General features: G+C 40.8%; 1 protein-coding gene across 3 annotated transcripts in view; it reads right to left on the bottom strand.

Moving 5' to 3' along the window:
* Positions 1-25790, bottom strand: part of LOC130355532 (rho guanine nucleotide exchange factor 7) — a 182352-nt gene that overhangs the window by 38850 nt on the left and 117712 nt on the right. For all 3 annotated transcript variants that reach the window (XM_056555779.1, XM_056555780.1, XM_056555781.1), the window contains exons 7-12: positions 22832-22926; positions 20172-20267; positions 16758-16880; positions 9302-9440; positions 4346-4405; positions 870-1016 (exon numbers count right to left, since the gene is read on the bottom strand). In XM_056555779.1, the coding sequence (XP_056411754.1) occupies positions 870-1016; positions 4346-4405; positions 9302-9440; positions 16758-16880; positions 20172-20267; positions 22832-22926 (660 nt within the window). The remainder of the gene's footprint in view (positions 1-869; positions 1017-4345; positions 4406-9301; positions 9441-16757; positions 16881-20171; positions 20268-22831; positions 22927-25790) is intronic.

Below are 25790 nucleotides of genomic sequence, written 5' to 3'. Positions count from 1 at the left end.
ATGATGAGAAGAGGATGATGAAGGGGGGGTGTGGGATGATGACAAGAGGATGATGAAGGGGGGGTGTGGGATGATGAAGGGGGGTGGGGATGATGAAGGGGGGGGGGGGTGGGATGATGACAAGAGGATGATGAAGGGGGGGTGGGGATGATGACAAGGGGATGATGAAGGGGGGATGTGTGGGATGAAAAGGGGATGATGACAGGTGATGATGATGAGGGTCTGGATGATGACAGGCGGTGATGATGATGAGGATGTTAATGACGGGTCTGGATGATGACAGGGGGGGATGATGTATTTCCCACCCTAGGCTTATACTCAAGTCAATAACTTTTCCTGGGATTTTGGGTTGAAATTAGGGGTCTCGGCTTATACTCGGGTCGGCTTATACTCGAGTATATTTTTTTAAAGCATAAATAAACTGTTTGGTTTATTAAACTACTTTACAAAACCTATCACAATTAAAAAACAAAACAGTAATCATAGGAAATGTAAAATAATATAACACAGTATGATATATGGAAGCAATAAAAAAAAAAAAAAAAGTATTTGTAAGTATTTGTAAGAGTGGGAACAATATTTCACACAAGTTATTTTCATCACTGAAGACATCTTTAAAATGTTCTCCCCTTAAACACATTTGGATAGTAAGAAATTCTGCAGTGCTGGTTGGCTGGTACAGTACCAAAATGGCCAGCTTTACCAAAGTATGGTAACCATGTCTGTCACCTTAATATATGTTCTGCTCACAACCCACACCGATGAATCACTAATAAAGAGGTAACAAGTTATATGTCCACATTCTAAAAAGAAAAATACAACAAAAAGACAAGTACATGTCCAAGTCACCTGGTATGAAAATAGCTTACCTCACTTCCTGCACACTGTATTATTACTTGGGACATATATATAACTGAACCCAGTGTCTTAATATCGTCCCCTTCCCAGCCACGGATAGCCTCATTTAGAATCTGCAATTCCAATTCCTTTCTTTTTCTCACTTCTTGACATTGTGCCTGTAAACAATATCATTTTGTAATTATTTTGAAACATGGATCTTATCTGAAAAGGCAACAACCACCATAAACCTACACAATTTCTTCATCAAAATTGTACAATTTAGTTGAATGACCTTAGAGATATGGAGATATCTGGCCAAAGGTGGTAAAATAAAAACAAAAATTTACATACATACACACATATTATATATATATATATATATATATATATATATATATATATATATACATACATATATACACACACACATCTCATGTGCGCCCACCATGACTCCACAAGAAATACCAGCTAATTAGTTTCATAATCCGACCACTATAGCGCCCCCCCCCCCCCCCCCCCCCCACATAGAGAGTCTTTAAAAATCCAGGTAATTCCTGGTTTGTGCAGGGTGGAGAAAGCTGTCGAAAACTAAACAGACCATCACCCCCCGATGTATGTTTTTAATGTAACCTGCAGAAGGAGCTGCCTTCAGACAGTTGAGCAGGTCACATGGTAGGAGAAAAAGTGAATATTAGGGTGTTTCATCTGGAAAAATGAAACACCCTAATATTTACTTTTTCTCTGATATTCATATATGGATAATATTTAGGGGTTGCACACATTTATCACTTTTTATCACAAACTAGTAACATTTCTAATATTGAAGTGCTTTGTACTAATGGGCTTCTCATATATTTCTTTCAACCAAACCAATGGGAACCAAAAGAGGAATTTGGCTGCTAGAAAAAGTGCCTAGTGGTGAGCTTTTAGGAGCTCCGCTCCCTTCAAAGAACAAGTACTTTTAGTTTTTATTTACCATCACAAGGAAATGAAAGAAACCCTTTCGAATGCTGCTAAATCTACCAGTACTAAACTAGAGGAAGTGTGGAGGAAATCAAATATCCCTGTAAAAACGGAGGAGAATATCCGAGCTGGTATACAGAAGCTGTACACAGAATACCAAAATCTGGGTAAAGAGAAATCGAGAAACATGGATAAGGCAAAATGTGAAACGGCAGATTTGGAAAGGTGATCTTGTCGAGTTTTTTGACATTATTTGGCAAAAATGTGATGGACATGATTAGCGTATCACAAGAAGATAAAGAATTCTTAGGTCACAAAGAGAAGATCGTATGAGTTCGTCCAATGAGCGGAGTAGACAAGGTTTTCGCCTCTAAAATAAGAACTAAGGGGGAGATTTATCAAAACATGTGTAGAGGAAGAGTGGTGCAGTTGCCCATAGCAACCAGATTGCTTCTTTAATTATTAATTGGTTTCTATGGGCAACTGCACCACTCTTGCTCTACACAGGTTTCGATAAATCCCACTCTAAGTGTACAAAAGAAGACAAAAATGATTCATGTAAGAATAAACATTACAAAGCTATCGCTGAAATCAATAAGACAGTTATACTGGAAGACTCCTCTCCATCATCATCAGCACCTAGTGACAAAGAGGCAGAGTTTTCGCTTCCAGCAACCAAAAAATTACGTTCAAGTCCTAGATTAAAACCTCTAGACACTCACGTCTACTTGGGATGGAGAACAGCCATGTGATTGCTCTTAAGGTGGTCAATGATACCGCAGAATTGTTCTAATAAAACATTTTTTACAAATCGGTCAGGGACGAACAACAAAAACAATTCTTGTTGAGGGTAGTCGAGCATCACAGAAAAGTCATCACCAAGTCAACAAAAGAAGGGATTGCATCGTTCAAAGTTGATTAATAGAACACATGTTTTGCCTATCATACTACCTATTGATCCTAGTGTCTAGTTTTACTATTATTTTAAGTTTGTGATTTCTAGTTTTCACAATAAAAGATATTTACATTGAAAAATTGTATTTGTGCAACCTCTAAATATTATTCAATCTTCTTGAAATTTGGCCTATATATATATATATATCTTTTACATCACTGAGACTTGGGACGTAAGCAAAGTCTGCAAAAATTTTACATTTCATTTTTTGCCTTACAAAATGAAACACCCTAGTGAATATAGATGAGGGAAGTGTGCCTCAGTCAGTCACAACAGATTAATTTAAAGGGGTACTCCGGCACTTAGACATCTTATCCCCTATCCAAAGGATAGGGGATAAGATGCCTGATCGCGGGGGTCCCACCGCTGGGGACCGCCGTGATCTTGCACGCCGCACCCCGTTAAAATAAGTCCCTGGAGCGTGTTCGCTCCGGGTCTGATTACTGTCGTTCACGGGGCCGCCCTCCTCAATGCAAGCCTATGGGAGGGGGCGTGACAGCTGTGATCGACAGTAATCAGACCTGGAGCGAACACGCTCCGGGGACTGATTTTAACGGGGAGCGGTGTGCAAGATCACGGGGGTCCCCAGCGGCGGGACACCCACAATCAGGCATCTTATCCCCTATCCTTTGGATAGGGGATAAGATGTCTAAGCGCCGGAGTACCCCTTTAATGAAGCACCCTTGGGTCTATGAGAGCTGAACAGAAGGGAGTGTGACATTGCAAAGTGACATGTAATCTGCACCGAGCAAAGTGGAGACTACAGTCATCATGTGTGCTAAGAACTAATGGGCTGCCTGCCTGGAGGAAAAGCTGAGAGAAACAGGGTATGTGCTTTAACATGTGCAGCTATATAAAGATCATTTTATTTTGCTGTAGCTCTCCCTTAATGCCGCTAGAGTGCAAAATCCATTTTAACAGCTCCATGAATTAAAGGGGTTATCCACCATAAGGTGATTTTAGTATGTATCTGGCAGACAGTAATGGACATGCTTAGGAAGGGTCTGCACTTTTCTTGGGACTAAATGGCTATGTCATGAGATTACCATAACACTGTGGCTAGCTTTTTGTGAACTTGTATTTCCTGTTTGACTTACGTTTTTTTGACTACAAATCCCACAATGCCATTTTCCTCCCTCTCACAAATCAGCCACCCCACCCATTGAAACATAAATGAGCTGCAGAACTGTGGTTTTCAATCAGGGTGCCTACAGCTGTTGCATTAGATGCAGATTGATCCCTCCACCCATTGAAGCAGACAGGCTCCCTGTCATCAGCTGACTAGCGAGTCGGATCTTGGCTGCATTGCAAGCTGGGAAAAATCCGAGACAACAGTCATTTTGTACGCTGGTAAAAATAAATAGTGGGGTGAAAATCACAGAAGAATTGTGAGAAAACCGTCACACACATGTACAGACACTATATTATGAACTACACTAACTTTACAGCCCCTGTAGCATAGTAAAAAAAAAATCCTGAAGTATCCCTTTAAACTAAAATTGGATATGGATTTTTTTATTTTTATTTTTATAGTACATGGACATATATACACAGATAAAAGCATGGTTTAAATAAATACTCGATTACCGAAAGGTTCTTGAAAGCGGTCATGGACTTCTGGATATCTGGCCTATCTGGATGATAATCCTGTAAGAACAAGTAATTTGTTTAATAAACAAAACGAAAACGTAGACCTGTCAGCTATGCACAATAAAAGGCAACAGAAACCTAGAAGTATAAACAAAACACAAGAGCTCTAAACCGTTTAGGACAGCTCTTCAGTCCTGATGTAAAAAGTAAGCAGTAGCTGCATTTGGAGAATTGGAAAGTTCAATGAATGCATCTTGTAGCCAGCCAAGCCTTCTAAATTAGCAGGCTACAGTTTTGCAGCTTTTTTGTTGCACTACTTGAATTCACCAAAACAGTCATATGTCACGGTGTAATGATTGGTATTATATATGCATTGCGGCAATATCTCTCTAGCCCGCTATTGCTAATGTCCAAGTGCTTTGCTGGTTCTATGTCTATGCTGGAGCAAAGTAACGTGTCATCCATGTAGACAGTGCCTCTGCAAAAATGTAACACAGTAGTCATGTGACTTTATGTCAGACAATAGCACAATCAGAACTTTAGAAATGATTTCGCACCATCACAACTCTTGTTATAAATGGCAGAGCTCATAATATGTAGTTTACGGACCCCGGACCAAAATTACCTTACTTAAATTTGATCTCATATGTATAAAAGCAATAGCCCTTTTGCCTATCACATGTGACAATACTTCTTTGAAGATAGCATTTATTTGGCACAAAAGGAGGGTAAAAATCTAGGTTCTTGTGCCGATACTTTATACCCATGGTCTCCAAACTGTGGCCCTCCAGATGTTGCAAAACTACAACTCCAAGCATGCCCGGACAGCCAACGGCTGTCCGGGCATGCTGGTAGTGGTAGTTTAGAAACATCTGGAAGGCCACAGTTTGAAGAGCCCTGCTCTTTATCAAAGAAACGTGGAATGAATCCTTAGGTAACTAGTTCACTAGAGGTCCGCTCCACAACAGTAACCATCTCATCCTCTTCTAGCTATGCCAAATGCTTGCTTGTACATATATAAAGGACAGCTTAAAAGGGGTACTCCACTGGAAAACATTTTTTTTTTTTTTTTTAATTTATTTTTTTAGATCAATTGGTGCCAAAAAGTTAAACAGATTTGTAAATTACTTCTATTCAAAAATCTTAATCCTTCCAGTACTTATCAGCTGCTATATACTACCGAGGAAGTTCTTTTCCTTTTTAACTTCCTTTCTGTCTGACCACAGTGCTCTCTGTTTACCCCTCTGTCCATGTCAGGAACTGTCCAGAACATGATAGGTTTGCTGTGGGGGATTTGCTCCTACTCTGGACGGTTTCTGACATGGACAGACATGTCAGCAGAGAGCACTGTGGTCAGACAGAAAGGAAAGGGAGAAGAAAAGAACTTCCTCTGGAGCATACAGCAGCTGATGAGTACTGGAAGGATTAAGATTTTAAAATAGAAGTAATTTACAAATCTGTTGAAATTTCTGGCACCAGTTGACTTAAAAAAATTTAAATAAAAAATAAAGGTTTTCCAGCAAAGTACCCCTTTAATATGCACATCTTAAGCCCCATTACATTATTAAATTAGGTCTGAATACGTCAAAGCACAAATTGTGAATTCACAGATCTCAAGCTGATACACAAGCCTAAGGCAACCAATGGCAGCAAAAGATACTCACACGCCAAACTATGCTATTGTATCCTATCATCAGATTATTATTTTTATTAATAGTGTTCATTGTGGGGGCGTGGCTTATTTAGATTTATGGAGAAGACTTAATCCTACTAAGATGCAGTACTCCTGCTATTCTAGTTCTCATGGTACGCTTTCACGCATTGATCTCGTGCTAGGCAATGAACTAATCTTCCCCCTGGTTGTGTCGGTGGAGTATCTCCCCCGTAGTCTTTCTGATCATTCCCCTGTATTTGTACATCTTACTTTCAATTCTCATTCTAGATTGCGGGGTTCTCTGTGGGACTGAATCCATTTTGGCTTCAAGTTCACTCAGTAGGCCCTACGCTTAGGTCTGATGTGGAAGCCTTTCTCGAGATCAATGTGGGGACTGCTTCGGTGGGTACCGTATGGGATTCATTGAAGTTTCTCAGTGATCCTTCTGGTCTGAATAGAGATAGTTGGCAATCTTTGCAGACTCTGTTAGACTCCCATTTGTTGCAGATGGCAGATAACAAGCGTTTCTTTCAATAGCAGCGCTATTTTGGGAGTGGCGAAAGTACGGGTCGACTGCTGGCTCATACTATTAGAGCTCAGCAGGGGTACACCTCTATCCCTGTATAGTTAATAGCGAAGGTCTTGGCCAACCGTCTCTTAAGTGTCATTACTACTTTGGTGCATGGAGGTCAGACAAGGTTTATGCCTGGGAAATAGACGTTCGATAACATCAGGAGGCTCTTTCTGAATCTCCAACTGCAGCCTGAAGATGCTGTTTGTAGAGTTGTGCTTTGTTGGGTCCATGTATGTTTTTGTGTGCTGTTTGTTTTATGACGTCACGCTCCGCCCCTCAATGCAAGCCTATGGGAGGGGGGCGTAACAGCTATCACGCCCCCTCCCATAGGCTTGCATTGAGGGGCAGAGCGTGACGTCACACAGGGGCGCATGCGTGACGTCACGCGCCGGCCGCCCTGTGATCGCCCGTAATCAGACCCGGAGCGAACACGCTCCGGGGACTGATCACGGGAGTCCCCAGCGGCAGGACTCCCACGGTCAGGCATCTTATCCCCTATCCTTTGGATAAGGGATAAGATGTCTAAGCACCGGAGTACCCCTTTAAGGGCAGGGCCAATTATGCCATATTTTGCTGCTGTGTATCTTTCTATCCATTGAAGTGAATGGTTAGCAAAATTAGCTGCAAACTGACTTCAATGTGTAGAAAAATATGCAGCAGAAAATACGCAGAAAAATTCAGCACGCGTGAAAGACAACATTTGCAGGCTTTCAATATAACGCAATTGCACTGTTAATCACTTACTTTATGCTCATAAAAAGTAAGCCCAATCTTTTCTCCTTCTCCACAACTCCTTAGACATACTGCTTTATACTCACTGCATATAAAAGCCTTTTGACCAATACAAAAGTTGTTTTCACAACTAAGGATGCCCTGGCATATGCATGCTCACTAGGCTTCAGCATTATCCTGCTTTCAGCTTTATGTGCACTGGCTCTGAATGAAGACATGAGCTCAGTGTCACAGGGACTCCTGCCCATAGAAACAGCTCATTTCACTAACCCAGGAATGGTGGGGTAAGGCCGGAAAAACTGTGTTAGCTGTCCTAAAGCGGTCAGTACAAGAAGACTTCTGCCAGAGTATACCATAAAGGTTGATAACTTTAACACATCTTGCAAAACAAAATGTAAAGACATAGTAAAACCTCTGAGCAAGCCAGCACTGTTACCTTGCCGCCACATCACCTTTTATTTAGCAAAAAACTAAACAGACGCTTGGACCAGAACAAGACTTTATTCCGTAGAGATGGATAAAAAAAAGTGACGTTTTTCTTTACTGTAACTCAGTAGGAGTGTCTTTCCAAAACTAAATCTATAGCAGCTTTAAAAAGAAGTATTTTAACATGATCGATGCAAAAAAATCTATTTCTACAAAAGTGGTGCAGTGTGATGGTGCAATGGCATATAGTGTAGTATAAACTGTAACTTACACTAATAAAAAAACAAGTTATGCTTTCTAAAGAGTTTATTCAGCATTAGCAAAAACATTTTTCCCCCCAAAAAATAAATAAGCCAATCAATCAATATTAAAAAAAAGTTCCACAACTGTCCTTAGGTTGTACGATGTATTACAACTCGGCTCCATTCACTTCAAAGGAGATATGTGGCAAAAAATGTTTACCTCTCCCTGTGCTGGGGCTGCAAAAAGATAAAAAAAAAAAAAACTTTAACTCCCCTTACTACATTCCTCCGTTGCTCCAATATTGGCATCCCGTTCATCCGGCGCTGCTCTGCTCCCTGCTTTTTAGGCTCAGAAAGTCACAGTGCTGTCAGCGTATCACTGGCCGAAGAGATGTTCCGCCTCGGCTGGTGATAGGCTGAGTGCACTGTTATGTAAGGAGCCGGTCAGAGCTTCTTACATGACATCACCGGCCAAGGGGGAACATTGATGCGGCCGGCCACATGCTGACAGCACTGTAGTTCCGAGCCTAAGAAGAAGGAAGCGGAGGAATGGGACACCAGTACCGGAGCAATGAAGGAACGTAGGAAGGAGAGTTAAAGTATTTTTGTTTTTGCAGCCGGGCACAGGGAGAGGTAAAAGTTTTTTGCCACATATCTCCTTTAATGAAACTGAGCTGCAATACCACATCACAATCCTTCCTGCATGATTAATGTACAGGGCTCGGTTTCCAGCCCTATATGTCAATCTGTCAAAGCAGAGAGGGATGGGAAAGGCAGGAGGTCCTGCTGCAGCTCAGTTTCACTCTTCGGCTGTTAAAAAATAATGCACTTTCCTAACTTTACAAACAAACAGTGATCTGCAAAACTAAAAGGTACGATTAATTTTATTCTCCTAGCACCTATCTGACAGAATCTGCAGCTCTGTGCATGGTATATTTTCTAAATCATAAGGACATAAAAAAAAAAAAAAAAATAAAGTGTTTCAAAGTGTAAAAAAAACAAAGACAAAAAACTACTTCGGTCATTGCCAGATAGATGTAAGAGGCTGACAACCTATTTCCAGCCAACCTGGTCTATAAATGTGGCTTATCAGCAGGAACTGATAAAGATATTTCTTCACTGATGCTTCCCAGTGCTGAGTGCTACTTTTATCTACATAAAAAAAATTCCAAACATCTGTCAATTATACTATTTTAAGAATTGACCACCTCTACCTTACACGTTGCATCTATTTTTACAGTTCTCCATTCAGAAAAAGAGACATTATACACTTTGTTGTATTACACACATCACCAAGAGTGTTTGTGCAGTAATGTTTTCCATACCTCCATGTGTCGTTCCAGCTCTTTTAGCAGTGTTGGGTACTTGTCCAGACGCATGAATGGTTTACTGAGGCCTGTGGTTAGCACAAGAATACCAGGGCTATTTGCACCCTTTATCTCCATGAATTCACCAAGCTCTTCACTGCAGTGCAAGAATAGAAGAAACTATACTTTATTTTTTGTTACATTTCAATGTGAAGGTTAGTAGTGGTTAGAGATGAGAAAGCCTGGAAAAACAGAAAAAATTGTGGGGAAAAACCAAACAAATTTTTTCAAAATTTTTTTTTTCAAAGCCGATCATTTTTCCCCTGAAAAAAAATAACGAAACAAAAAAGGAGTAAGGGATATGTTTTTTTAGAATGATAAATAATATGTTTTGTCTATTGGGGTGAGAATTTCTAAGGGAGTTCAAATTAAGGAAAACGACTGACTGATCAAATCTTAAAACTTAAGGGGGAGATAGGGGCTGGTACAGTTGCCAAGGCAACCATAAAACACTCTGCAAGCTCTGTGCACGAGCCCAATTAATTAGAAAAGGGCTCATGCACAGAACTCGCTGGGCATCACATGGATGCCTCGGCAACTGGACTACCCAGCATCTCCCCACGCTAGAGCTGAAGATCCTGCTGGCCAGAAACTCTGCATTTCCACTGTATATATTATGAAGCAAAAGTCTCCATCATAACATGTCTGGATCACTTGACTTTCTTTTTCAATTTTGCTGCAAGCTCTGTCTCACCATTTCCTTTACCAATGTAAGAAATAGTAAAGGCCCAGCACTCAACGAATAGCTGCAGAAAGGTGAATTTTATTCACCTCAGTAGTGTTACAGGACATGTTTTGGCAAGTAGCCTTCCTCTGCAACCCGCCGAGATGCATCCTGTAACACTACTGATGTGAATAAAATTCACCTTTCTAAATTTGGCGAGTGCTGGGCCTTTATTATTTCTTACATTGGATTCTTTTGCCACGAACACCACCTCTACCTACGGAAGTGCCGACCACCACATTCCATATATTTCCTATACCAGACAATCTATTTCCCATACAATTGTAATAGGAGTCCATTGGTGGCTTAATGGTCTCTTGTCATGGTAAAAAAAAAAAAAAAAAAGTCTGCATAGATATGAATAAAAGCCCAATGTGAAGATTTGATAATTATAATGAAATGGTTCACTTCTTATATAACAGTATGCTATTGTTATAGGGGGACATTTATCAAAACCTGTGGAGAGGAAAAGTTGCCCAGTTGCCCATAGCAACCAATCAGATCGCTTCTTTCATTTTGCAGAGGCCTTGTTAAAAACTAAAGAAGCGATCTGATTGGTTGCTATGGGTAACTGGGCAGCTTTTCCTATACACAGTTATTGATAGATCTCTTCCGTAGTCTCTCTGCAAGTCAGGGCTAAACAATTGTGTGGCCGTACAGTCTAAAAGTTCCATAGGGGAGTAAGACACCCCACAAATATAATCCCACAGCATAAGCCACTATCTCCAGACAGATAGAAAATGTCATAATGAAAGACCAACCTCATCCCCTAATACCCTACCCCTCTCATCATCCTTACTCCATGTATACCAATATCAGAACAAGTATTCTCAAACATAATAAAAAGGCAGAGGAGAGAAGTAGTCAGCTCACCTGTTCACCATGCAACAAAACTCCGGCGCCCATACAAAACAGAAAAGGTTCCGGCACTTGGATAAATGCTTGTGAACTTTACTAATGATCATAAAAACCATACAGACAGGTGCACAGATAAGGGAAAAAAGATGCAGTAAAGGTACACGATCAACGTGTTTCAGGCCATGATTAGATTATTACTATGATGAGCCTGTAATCGTTAGTCGTAGACCTTTACTGCATTTTTGTTCCCTTATCTGTGCACCTGTCTGTAAGGTTTTTATGAATCATCAATAAAGTTCACAAGCATTTATCCAAGTGCCAAGACCTTTTCTATTTTGTATAATAAAACTGCACTTAGAGTACGTTCACACGTACAGGATCCTGCACAGATTTGATGCACAGGATTTTCTGCTGCAGATTTCAGTGTAAACTAAATGACTGAGCACAACTTCTAATCTGCAGTTACAAATCCTGCGCATCAAATCTGCACAGGATCCTGTACGTGTGAACGAACCCAGACACTGCAACAGGCTACAAGTTATACAAATGGAATTCTAATTTTACAGAAGCCACTGTTATTACTACATTGTATATTTGTGAATGCCAGATTTATAAGGGTATTTCTGCCCAGTGCTTTTATTTTCAGGTGAAACATTCCCCATACATATATGAAGGTACTCTCTGCTGGACTATAAAAAGAAAGGAAACCATGACTAGCTGAATGCAGTAATTCTAGATTCCCTGGTGTTTCACTTTGCCACAGTGCCTGTGTTATCTGCAAAAAAGGGGCAGCAAAATTATACCCAACCATTCTCTGCCCCCAGCTGCACTAAACAAGACAAAACATTCTTTCATGAGGCTTGTCTGAATACTTGTAAGCTCTGCAGAAACCTTCTCCTGTGCTCAGCTTACAAGCATTGAAAACTACAGACATACAATAGAAAAACACACAGTGAACACTAACCCACCTACAAGACAATGAAGAACAAATTCCATGCCTATGCCATCTCTCAGCCCAGAACTCAAGTCACCAGGAAAATAAAGCCTCAGGAACCAACACATTAATCCCAAGCTTGCATGATGCCTTAAAATGTGGCTCTGGACTCACATTACTAGTTAATTTCTATGGTTTTTAAAGAAAGAACAAAAATAACGTCAACAAAGTTACTACAAAATAGATAAATATATTTGCTCATAAAAGCAATCCCCAATAGAATAATTGTTTTGTTTTTTTTTCAATTCCCCCAGCCAGGCACCGATACATTTAGAATATGCATTTTGTAACACACACAGTCAATGCTTTCTAAGTAACTATAGTAACCTATAAAGTCTTAATAAGCTTCTTCTACAATTCCTATGTGAGACTTACACTTCGGAGGAGGATTTCTGCTTGTAGTAGATGGAGCAGGAACTTTCCGCACTGACAGGCCTTAGGATGGCACACAGGCACCGCATTGTACTGAGGGCACAAGCGCACTGACTAGGAGCTGTATGTCTTATGTCCTGATAGAAGGCTGGGGCTCCTTTCTCTGTAGGCTCTGATGGGAGGATGACATCACCTCTCCTGCATACAGCCAAGCTGGGGAAGGCAGCGTGCAGGAGAAGACACAAAGAATCCTGTGCCTGGCTTATCCATGCTCCAGTTATTCTGGAGAGATACCGAGCTTTCACCAGACACACTTACTCTGAACAAACACAGCTTACACTTAAGCTTATTTTCTGCTTCACTACTTGGCTCAATAAAGACAACTTAGTATAGGTGGTTTGCCCAGCTCCACTCTTGGTCATGGCTCAACAAAAAGTGAAAATGTTCCACACAAGAATTCATTCTAAGGGTGCGTTCACACATGCGTATTTATGCTGCAGATTCTGCTGCCCATTGACTCCATTGGGCAGTTCAATCTGCTGAAGCAAATCTGCAACGGAAAATAGGCATGTGTGAACGCACCCCAAGACTAAGATTTGGCATTTGCAGATTTTGTTTTAGAACAGATGAAGCAAAAACCCCATGGGTGCCTGTAATTAACCACAGAGATCATACACCAAGGTTTTCTGCCAATACAGCTGCCTAAAATGACAATGTGCTGGCCCCATAGGGTGGAATATATTAGGCAGTAAGTGAGCAGTCAGGGCTTGAAGAAATGTTAGAAGCAGGAAAAAGGGTGAAAAGATCTAAGCAAATTTGGCTAGATGACTGGGGCATAGCATGTAGCAGGTCATGAGGGGTACTGGTATGCAGTACATAATACCTACCGAACAAGGGCAACCAGTGAACCAGCAACTGCTTTATGGGCACCCAAGTCTCACTCCTGTGTGTGGGTAGACAAAATGATCCAATCTGGTTGAAGCCTAAAGAAGAGCTACTCTAGCACATATTGCTAAAAAGTAAAATGCTGAACATGACAAAAAGGTGTCAGAGCAAACAGTGCATCACATACTTCTGCCTAAGTGTCTGTATCTGTGTAACCCGTGCCCACTGATAAAAGCCCATGACCGGGTGAGCATCTTAAAAAGGGGTTATCGCACAAAAGCAAAATAGAGCTAATTTCTTCCCCAAAAAAACAACACATCTATCTGCAGGTTGCGTATGATATTATTCTTGGCTCGTTTCACTACAATGTAACTGAGCTGCAATACCACACAAAACTTGCAGAAAAGCGTGGTGCAGAATCAGCACTGTTCTTTAACACACTATGACCAGTAGAGGCTTCCAAAAGCATCCAAGAAAAGTGTCGGGCCAGCAGGTAGAATTCACACATTATATTCTCGTTGCATATTGCAGGTGACTGGACTAACCTGAGAGACTTCATGCTGTTGTGTAAGCACATATATTTGCAGCCTTCTTCATTATGGATTGACTACACACAGTCTTAACTTTCTGAACAATGATCACCCCACTATGTGCCTAATATCCATTGACCAACCAGCAAGGCTGGTCTTAAAGCATACACAATTTGTTGTATGCCTTTGCCTTAGCTTTTTGAAATCCGCCTGTGTTCTGCTGATCGGTAGCACATTTATCAGTTTAAAAAAATAATAAATTATATATATATATATATATATATATATATTTATATAACATTTTGGGGCTTTACTTCTACGTGTCATTGTGAATTGTCTGATTATTTTCCTATTTATTGGCAAGCTGATTAATAGGTGCTACCTTGCAATGAAGCACATGATTGCACTTTATACTTTTAGGGAAGGGTCACACACATAGCATTGTGTGTATTTATTTATTTTAAATACTGCATATAGTTCCAGATACTTTTCTGTTGTGCTTTTGTTGTATTTCTTGGGTGTGATGTACCCAAGAAACTAAGTACTCTGTTACTATTGCCCAATGTGATGAGATTTATCACTAGTATGTAGGCCGCAGACAAAAGAAAACACTACAGGAAAAAAGCCCCAATGATACTTTATGAAACAGATTCTTACCTAGCCAATTATCCAAAAAATGGGGATTAAAAAAGACAGCATGTAAAATGTACATACATCTCAAAGAGGATTCTGTTTTAATGTCGAAAACAAAAATAGAACCACATTCTTAAAAAATGTTATACTATTGGGCAGATGTATCAAAACCTGTGCAGAGGAATAGCAAGATGGATTTTGAAAAATAGATTTTTTTAAATTAAAGAATCAGTCTTTGGGCAATTGCTATTGGCAACTGCATCATTTTTCCTTAGCTCAACTTTTGACAAATTTCCCCCTATAACCATATATGGCAAAACAGCACCATTTGGTGTGCTTTCTGTATTTTTGGTGTACAGACTGTTTAATACCGGTCTAAGTTCCACACCAAAATGTTATGGATAAGTATTTGCTGTGAATTGCATTGTATTATTAAGGATCCTTATACACCGGTAAATAGTTGCCCAATATGAATGCTGTTCGAGTATGTAAAAGTTGATCAGTGCTTGTTGACAGGACAATTTATAGTCGAGAGTGAATGGCTGCAAGAGGCATTATTGTCAGAGGCACATAACCTGTTTACATTGGGGGCACGTGTTGTCGGCAAAAGATTATTGTTAGCACTGCATTAAAGATGTAATAAGCCAATAAATAAGCCTTTTTACATGGGGCAATACACATTTGGCAGATTTTCATCTTGAGTAAAAGGGCTTTAACTCTTAGGCCATCAAGCAATGCTGAGAGAACATTTCTGAAGTTTCTTTGTGAAGTATCACCTACCTAGAAATTCTCCTTAACCCCTTAAGGACCAGGCCCATTTTGGCCTTAAGGACCAGACCAATTTTATTTTTGCATTTTCGTTTTTTCCTCCTCGCCTTCTAAAAATCATAACTCTCTTATATTTCCATCCACAGACCCATATGAGGGCTTGTTTTTTGCATCACCAATTGTACTTTGTAATTACAACACTCATTTTACCATAAAATGTACAGTGCAACCAAACAAATATTATTTATGTGGGAAAATTGAAAAGAAAACTGCAAGGTTTTGTTTTCACACGGTACACTTTATGGTAAAAATGACATGTTTTCTTTATTCTGTGGGTCAATATGATTAAAATGATACCCATGATTATATTCTTTTCTATAATTGTATCGCTTAAAAAAAATCTCAAACCATTTTAACAAAATTAGTATATTTGAAATTGCCCTATTTTGACTACCTATAACTTTCTCATTTTTCCGTATATGGGGCGATATGAGGGATCATTTTTTGCGCCATGATCTGTAGTTTTTATCAGTATCACTTTTGCTTTGGTTTTACTTTTTATAAATTTTTTTATAAATTCTTTTTGGAATAAAATGTGACAAAAAAGCAGCAATTTGGACTTTGTTTTATTTTTTACGTTTATGCCGTTCACCGTACGGGATGATTAACAATATATTTTAATAGTTCAGACTTTTACGCACGCGGCGATACCAAAGATGTGTATAAATTTTTTTAACGCTTTTTTGGGGGTAAAATGGAAAAAACTGACGTTTTACTTTTTTATTGGGGGAGGGGACTTTTCAAATTTTTTTACATTTCTTACTTTTTTTTTTTCTACACTTTTTATGTCCCCATAAGGGACTATTCATTGCAATCAGTTGATTGCTAATACTGTTCAGTGCTATGTATAGGACATAGCACTGATCAGTATTATCGGTGATCTTCTGCTCTGGTCTGCTCGGTCTCAGACCAGAGCAGAAGACCCCGGGAGACTGACAGAGCCAGGTGAGGGGACCTCCGGGCGCCATGCTGGATGATTGGATCCCCGCGGCAGCGCCGCGGGCGATCCGATCATCCGTTCAAAGCACCGCAATGCCACAGATGCCGTGATCTGTATTGATCACGGCATCGGAGGGGTTAATGGCAGACATCTGCGCGATCGCGGATGCCTGCCATTACCGGCGGGTCCCTGGCTGCTGATAGCAGCCGGGACCTGCCGGGCATGACGTGAGCACCGTTCCGGTGCTCGCGATCATGTCGGCGCTTAAATGCATGTCATGGTGCGTTAAGTACCACGTCACCATGACGTACATTTACGTCCTTTGTCGTTAAGGGGTTAACAAGCACCGTACATGGGTAGCATTCCTAATGTTCCACCACAAATACAAGCAATGGGTATGTCTGGCACAGAAGATGCAGTATGCATATATAAGCACTATGTCTGTGCAGACTGCTATATCACAATGAAAAGAATGTAGTATGAAGTAGATTACAAATTCAGTATTTCATTAAAGGATGCTTATTAATATAAAGCACAATAGGAATTGTTTTATTATATCTGTTGTACTAAACTGCATAACAACAGCTATACGAACGCCTTGTCAAAGCCAGTTATGGAAGGCATACTTCTCTGCAAACAAGCTCTCATACCTGTGCTGTGTAAGGACATTTACTGCTGAAGGATGGTTGGCACAATACGCCATATACAAGCTCTTCATTTGATTCATTAGGCTCAGGAAACAACCTCCAACTCTTTGCTGTCCTTCTGGTAATCTAATGAACAAAAACAAACGACCCAATAAGATCTTAACATCATGTTTATGATGAGTGTCAGTAAAATTCTTTTGCAACACGTCACTATTCAGACCGAAGGAGACACAGTTAAAGGGGTACTCCGGTGAAAAACTTTTTTCTTTCTAAATCAACTGGTGCCAGAAAGTTAAACAGATTAGTAAATTACTTCTATTAAAAAAATCTTAATCCTTCCTGTACTTATTAGCTGCTGAATACTACAGCGAAAATTATTTTCTTTTTGAAACACAGTGCTGTCTGCTGACATCATGAGCACAGTGCTCTCTGCTGACATCTCTGTCCATTTTAGGAACTGCCCAGAACAGCATATGTTTGCTTTGGGGATTTCCTTTTACTCTGGACAGTTCCTAAAATGGACAGAGATGTCAGCAGAGAGCACTGTGCTCATGATGTTAGCAGAGAGCTCTGGGTTTCAAACGGAAAATAATTTCCACTGTAGTATTCAGCAGCTATTAAGTACAGGAAGGGTTGAGATTTTTTAATAGAAGTAATTTACAAATCTGTTTAACTTTCTGGCACCAGTTGATTTAAAAAAAAAAGTTTTTCACCGGAGTACCCCATTAATGGCACACTACTGCCCTTGTGAACACGCATGCCCATTTACAAAGTTGGCCATGTATGCATAGTCACTAGTAGTCATAGTCACTAGAAAGTGAAAAGAGGTACTTAAACTTCAAAAAGAACATCAAATTAATTGTTCCATAAACTCTATTTAGTAAACATACTTGAGTGATGTGTGAAAACATTTGGGTTATAAATAGAGATGAGCGAACTTACAGTAAATTCGATTCGTCACAAACTTCTCGGCTCGGCAGTTGATGATTTATCCTGTATAAATGAGTTCAGCTTTCAGGTGCTCCCGTGGGCTGGAAAAGGTGGATACAGTCCTAGGAGACTCTTTCCTAGGAATGTATCCACCTTTTCCAGCCCACCGGAGCACCTGAAAACTGAACTCATTTATGCAGGATAAGTCATCAACTGCCGAGCCGAGAAGTTCGTGACGAATCGAATTTACTGTATGTTCGCTCATCTCTAGTTATAAAACATTCAGAATGTAATATATAACTAGAAATGTAAAATGCCAAAAGCATAGTAGTCTCTCTGGCTGGATAAAGGCTAGAGCATGGCTTAGCACAGTGTTCTTCAACCTGCAGACCTCCAGATGTTGCAAAACTACAACTCCCAGCATGCCCGGACAGCCATCGGCTGTCCGGGCATGCTGGGAGTTGTAGTTTTGAAACATCTGGAGGTCCGCAGGTTGAAGACCACTGGCTTAGCATATACCCTTGCAATTCCATGGTGTGAACCTAGCCTCAATGAGTCATGTAGCAGAAGACAGACATATGGGTCACATCTTGATTAAAGACACTCCTTGTTAAAGGGGTACTCCACTGGAAAACATTTTATTTTCCCCTTTATGTGGATCATAACAGCAGCTGATAAGTACTGGAAGGATTAAGATCTTTTAATAGAAGTCATTTACAAATCTGTTTAATTTTCTGGCACCAGTTGATTACATTTTTTCTTTCCAGTGGAATACCCCTTTAATAAACATGTATACCCCCAAAACAATGTCTCAGCTGATGTGTTCTTTGGATGGCTATGGAAAGCTGCAGGGGATAGCTTGTTGCAGTTATAGTAAGAACTTTACGGCCAGGTCACACTTATAAAGATAAAAACAACAGCCAAGCTTTAAATGACATTAGATTTGGATTCACCCCCAACGCAGAATATCCCTAATGAGTCGCGAGAAAACAAAAAGGCAGTCAACACCTTGAAAATGCAACCATTACTTATACTTTAGAAAACAAAATATCCCAGGTTTGTTGTAGGGGTTTACAAGGTACAAACCTGGCTTTTCTTTCAACTAAACATTACATGAAGGTCTCCGTAGTAAAATAAAAATATTTGTTTTTGTTTGTGGCATTTTTTGAGTCCTTCTTTTTAAAATGCAGCAGCATGCTCTGAATATGTTGTCAAATAGGGAACCCGACAGTCGGATCACCCGCACTAACCTACAGGATTATAGCACGGTGTTCTTTTTTCTGGCAATGATTACCTCACCAGAACCTGTCTATCCATTCGGAAGATATCAGCAAAATGTATTTATGCAAATTAAAGAAGCTAGCAATGGGGGCAGGGCTCAAGTCCTGCAGGAACTCATGGGAACGGAGTTCCTACACTTTTTCCACAGCAGGAATGCAGTTCCCATTAGCAGGAGTCCTGCAGGACCAGCCCTTAAAGGGGCACTCTGCCCCTAGACATCTTATCCCCTATCCAAAGTATAGGAGATAAGATGTGAGATCATGGGGACCCCCGGGATCTCGGCTGTGGCACCCCAGACATCCGGTGCACGGAGCGAGCTTCGCTCCGTGCCGGATGACTGGTGATGCGGGGCGGAGGCTTGTGACGTCACATTAATGCCCCCTCAATGCAAGTCTAGGGGAGGGGGCGTGACAGCCGTCACGCCCCCTCCCATAGACTTGCATTGAGGGGCTATGACTGATGTCACGAGCCTCCGGCGCTGCACCCAACGCTCTAAATGAATGCCGGCTGCAGCAGGGAGAACGTGGGGGTCCCCAGCATTGGGACCCCCAGGATCAAACATCTTATCCCCTATCCTTTGGATAGGGGATAAGATGTCTCGTACCCCCTTAAGTGGAAATTTTGGGTGAGTTCCCACACTTTTTTTCCCCAGGACTTGACCCCTGAATGGGGGCGTTACCATTGCTGTGTTATCATTACTAATACATTCATAGTCACGCCCTCTTTGCTAATCTATGCAAATTAGCATAAATACATTTTTGCTCATATCTTCTGAACGGCTAGACGGATTTGCATGAGGTAAATATAGTCAGAAAGAGGATCACCAGCACTATATTCCTGTATATTCAGGTATGTGCAGGTGATTTTCCTGTCAGTTTTCCTTTAAACCAGTATCTTTTTCATACTCCTCACTATAGGGGATGAAAAACACATGTTAAAAATAACTTGTTCTCTCTGGAGGTTGCACGGGGTGGGCCCGTTCCTGTTTGAATTTTTTTTTATATGTTTCTGTATTTTATGGGGTTTGCCTGTAGCATCTGATTCTTTCCCTTTTCTGATTTGGGCGCTCCCTGTGTAGCTGCTGTTTTGTTATTATAAAATGCCAAAAAATTTAACTTTTCAAAAAATATGCAACAAAAACACCCAAAAAATTCAGGAAAGTGAGATTTTCAACAGATCACAAATGTTTGATACTGCATAACTTACTTTGTACAATCCTCCAATGACTGAACCAATAGTTGCTGAAAAGAACAAATCTCCTCTAGGTTCCCCATTAAATAAGAGATACTAGTGGGACTCATCCTTTAAAGGAAAAAAAGGACAAAGTGAAACGTTAAAAAGACTAGAGATGAAGCACAAAATATACACCGAAGTCATCATGAATCACAATAAGCAGTGGTGGGTCAGACAGACTGCAAAGACTATGTTAACATATATCAGTGTGGGCAGCCAAAAACTATTCTGGTGAGCATGTCACAATAGGAAGCCACCTGTAGACACTAACCTCACAAGTCTTTTACAAGGGCCTCAGATGGCTGACATTTATAACATAGCCATACAGCGTGTTGCTTTAACCCCTTAAGGACCAAGGACATACTGGTACGCCCTAGGTCCTTTCCCTTTCTATAACGCGGGGCCACAGCCGGGACCCGTGGCTAATAGTGCGCGGCACTAGTTGAACTCTGCATCTAAAGTGAAAGTAAACCAATGCCGGTTAGCTCAGGGAGCTCTTCGGGATCGCCGCAGTGAAATCGCGGCATCCCGAACAGCTGTAGGACAGCAGGAGGGTCCCCTTACCTGCCTCCTCGCTGTCCGATCGCCGAATGACTGCTCAGTGCCTGAGATCCAGGCATGAGCAGTCAAGCGGCAGAATCATTGATCAATGGTTTCCTATGAGAAATCCATGATCAATGTAAAAGATCAGTGTGTACAGTGTTATAGTCCCCTATGGGAGCTATAACATTGCAAAAAAATAAGCCATTATATGGACTTTTAGGTGCAAAATTGATAAGAGTTATGACTTTTTAAAAGGTAAGGAGGAAAAAATGAAAGTGCAAAAACAGAAAAAAAAAAAAAAAAAACGGTTCCTTAAGGGGTTAAAGGAGATCTATACAGTGTTAAAAAACGTATCCTCTATTCCAAGGATAGGGGAGAAGTTTCACAACGCTGGGCGTCTGACCGCTGGGGATAGGGGATAAGTTTTACAATACTGGACTACTCCTTTATGTTTCAATGTATGCACAGATTATAGTGAAAAGCATGTTCAGTCTATCCAGGGACTGCTTTTCAGGATTATAATTACTTAAACCAATCACATTTTAATTTATTTAAAACCACAGCACTAGATCAATACTAGTGCCCAGGAGTTTCTGCTTTGTTTTCTCCTTTTACATAAATTTCAGGAACAGGGAATATGCAAAGCAGCTCACTTGCACCACCTTTTCAGGTAGCATTTCCTAAACATCAGCTTTTCACTCCAGTAACAGAGTTTTAGGAATTGATTTAATGCAAAGCCAGAAATCTCTCCGGAAGGGAAGAGGACCCATTTCCAGACAGCTCTGTTTCAGAGTTGTTGCCCCTTAGTCAGTACAGACCAGGGTGTTCTGAGAGGCAGCTCTGTACTGACGAGGGGCAACAACCCTGAAACAGTGCTGTCTGCAGAGGAGTCCTCTTTCCTTCTGGGGAGATCTCTGGCTCGGCATTAAAAGGGTACTCCACTGGAAAACATTTTTTTTTTTTTTTTTATCAACTGGTGCCAGAAAATTAAACAGATTTGTAAATTACTTCTATTTAAAAATCTTAATCCTTCCAGTACTTATCAGCTGGTATTTGCTCCACAGGAAGTTATTTTCTTTTTAAATTACCTTTCTGTCTGACCACAGTGCTCTGGAGTTCTTTTCAGTCTGAGCACAGTGCTCTTTGCTGACACCTCTGTCCATATCAGGAACTGTCCAGAGCAGGAGAGATTTGCTATGGAGATTTGCTTGTACTCTGGACAGTTCCTTATATGGACAGAGGTGTCAGCAGAGAGCAGTGTGGTCAGACAGAAAGGAAATTCAAAAAGACGAAAACTTCCTGTGGAGCAAATAGCAGCTGATAAATACTGGAAGGATTAAGATTTTTTAATAGAAGTAATTTGCAAATTTGTTTAACTTTCTGGCACCAGTTGATTTAAAGAAAAAATGTTTTCCAGCGGAGTACCCCTTTAAATGTCAAACGGTTCCTCAAACTCTGTAACTGGAGTTTAAACCTGAAGTTTAGGGAATGCTACCTGAAAAGGTGGTGGGAGTGAGCTGCTTTGCATATTCCCTCTATCCAGAAAGCACAGTGGAGTCTTGATGGCCTTTCAAGCTCCACACACTAACAATGGTGATAGTAGAAACATTGTACATTTTACATACATTTCATGCATTTTCAATTTTAAGTATCTTATTACTTTTTTTAGTGCAATTTGTAATACAAAGAGATCCTCCTGAATAGCTGTTAATTGGCTGATTTTACTAGGTGAAGCTAGCCAGCTGGACAATTCCCCAGCAGCAGCAAATGCAAAGCTTTCCCCTCTATGATGTCCATATTCCAAAAAAGAGCATATGGATATGGCTTCCCCTGGTGGCACAATTCCTTTAACCTTATGGCAAGTCATAAAGACATATCAGTCTTTGATTAGTGGGGTTTAAAATGGGAACCACTCAGCACTAACGCCCCTTTATTTTAGCAATACCTGGAGATCCCAGCGTCAACCAATTAAAACTTCTAACATGTTAATTTGACATGTTTATAAAAGTAAAAATTATATGGATACCTTAAAGCTGTTGATTTTGAACAAAAAGGACATAGAAAAGGAGATATAATAAATCTAGCCTTACTTTTCACTGGTTTGTAAATGACGAAGATAATTGGATAATAGATTCTGGATCTCTTTTAAGTACTCATTTTCTGTTTCTAAAATGTTTTGTAGCACCTGCAATAAAAAAAAATAAAAAAATTTTAATAACTCTTAGTAATGACAAAAATGCGCAAAAAATAGCTATACGTTTTTAAATATTTAATATTATGATGATCTCACCTGTCTGTAAGTAATGCAAATCACATATGCAACATGCTGACTTTGTAGTGATAACCAGTTAATTTACTTGTTATAATCTTATGATACTATGAGTTACTAATATGCAGATAGCAGTAATCATCCTCCTCTGTGCCATGAATAGTGCTGGGCATCACCCAATAGACAAATTTGAAATGAGAAAGGAATCAGTGCACAATAAGTGCAGTGAATGTGTCCTGAATAGTCCATAAAAACCAAGATACGGGTGGTGTGTGCAGTGTCAAGCGTTTCGGATGTGTGCCACACTTAGTCATACTGGACCAATTCTGTTCTTATTTCATTTATGATTTACTAAGCACTACCATGTATTGACATCATTCCTAATAACCAAAAGCCTCCAAAAGATAACTAGCTGCAAGCTGTATGATGGATGACTCACAAAAGACTTCTTTTTAACTTGTTCGTTACATGAGAAAATTCTTGCCAAGAGCAAACACAACATCTAGAGCTTGTGACTTAACAGGATACAGAGTGCATCACGATGTGTTGTGTTCGGTAATGCATGGAAAATTCTCATGTTCTACAAAACACTTATAAGGTTAAAAAACCTCAGGCTGCATATATAAAAGGCAAACTATAGACATGATTAGGTTCATCATGGAATCTTCCAAGTACACATCGCTTTTCCACTGTCATATCTGCCATCTATTTCTATGTGCAGAAACCATTTATAACAGTAGATTTCTTCAGTGTTTACTTCATGGACAGATCCTGCTGGACATTACTAAAACGTCAATTTTTTACAAAGACACACCTTTCAAATTTACTACTTTACAAGCAGCTAAGCACATCCGGCATTAGATAAGCTGCAAACAGTCTTTATTTTTGTTGACCACTATGTGAATACCGTATATACTCGAGTATAAGCCGAGTTTTTCAGCACAATTTTTCGTGCTGAAAACACCCCCCGCGGCTTATACTCGAGTGAACTCTCTGCCCTCAGTGGTCTTCAACCTGCGGACCTCCAGAGGTTTCAAAACTACAACTCCCAGCAAGCCCGGGCAGCCATCGGCTGTCCGGGCTTGCTGGGAGTTGTAGTTTTGAAACCTCTGAAGGTCCGCAGGTTGAAGACCACTGCGGCCTTCAACATCATCCAGCCCCCTCTCGCCCCCTTTAGTTCTGTACTCACCTCCGCTCGGTGCTGGTCCGGTGCTGCAGGACTGTCCGGTGGGGAGGTGGTCCGGTGGGATAGTGGTTCCGGGCTGCCATCTTCACCGGGGGGCCTCTTCTCCGCGCTTCGGGCCCGGCCCCGAAATAGTCACGTTGCCTTGACGACGACGCAGAGGTACGTTCATTACTAACGTCCCTCTGCGTCATCGTCAAGGCAACGCCTCTATTCCGGGTCCGAAGCGCTGAGAAGAGGCCCCCCCCCCGGTGAAGATGGCAGCCCGGAACCACTATCCCACCGGACGAGCTCCCCACCGGACAGTCCTGCAGCACCGGACCAGCGCCGAGCGGAGGTGAGTACAGAACTAAAGGGGGTGAGAGGGGGCTGGATGATGTCGAAGGCCGCAGTGGTCTTCAATCTGTGGACCTCCAGAGGTTTCAAAACTACAACTGATGATGACAAGGGGATGATGAAGGGGGGGTGGGATGACAAGGGGATGATGAAGGGGGGGTGTGGGATGATGACAGGGGGGGTGTGGGATGATGACAATGGGATGATGAAGGGGTGTGGGGATGATGACAAGGGGATGATGAAGGGGGTGTGTGGGATGATGACAGGCGGTGATGATGAAGGGGGGATGATGAAGGGGGATGATGATGAGGGTGATGATGATGAGGGTGATGATGATGAGGGTGATGATGACGGGGGTCTGGATGATGACAGGGGGGGGATGATGTATTTCCCACCCTAGGCTTATACTCGAGTCAATAACTTTTCCTGGGATTTTGGGGTGAAATTAGGGGCCTCGGCTTATATTCGGGTCGGCTTATACTCGAGTATATACGGTATGTGACTGGCCATTCAGACTATAGTAGATACAATCTTAAACATAATAAACAATATAATAAAATAAAATATTTGATCATGTGCCATTACAACATATTTAAAAAGTCAGTTCACAAAAAATCTGGTCTCCTAACTATGCACAGGTCATGCCAAATCCTGACTATGCCAACACGTCCACCATCTTTTACATATAAAATAAGACAGCCATTAATGACAAGCGGCATAACACTGCATAGAGATCTACAGGCACACAGCATAAAATACCAAAAAGTCTACACAGCAAGGCTTTCAGTATTCGCCATGCAGAGCAGACTTGATAGCACGGACAGAAAGGCTTGATATTTCTGTCTGTGACTACATTACAGCCTGTTCATTTGCCTTCAATGCCCCCATTCATTTCTAACTACACAGAGAGAGGAATAAGGGCATTTTTGTTGAATTTTGCCATTTCATTCACTCCCCAGAACCTAATTGTTGACCTTTTCAGTAAACTGGTGTCGAACCTGTGTGTCTCAGAAACTTCAAAAATCTGGAAAAAACTTGAACAGACAGTGCACAGGCAAAAAAATAAAATAAAATGTATTTACTTATAGAGAGAGAGAGAGAGTGATTGAGTTAAACACCCCCTAAAATAACACCTTAACGGGAATCAATATACAAAGGAATCAATATACTTTTGCCAGCACAAAAGGAAGATCGAGTTTATAAAAAATATTATTGTGAAGGAAAGAGTGACTTTTACATATTAGAACAATAATCTGAACAA

This window comes from Hyla sarda, chromosome 2 (assembly GCF_029499605.1).
Source record: "Hyla sarda isolate aHylSar1 chromosome 2, aHylSar1.hap1, whole genome shotgun sequence".
Classification (NCBI taxonomy): domain Eukaryota; kingdom Metazoa; phylum Chordata; class Amphibia; order Anura; family Hylidae; genus Hyla; species Hyla sarda.
This window is presented reverse-complemented; position numbering and strand designations above follow the sequence as displayed.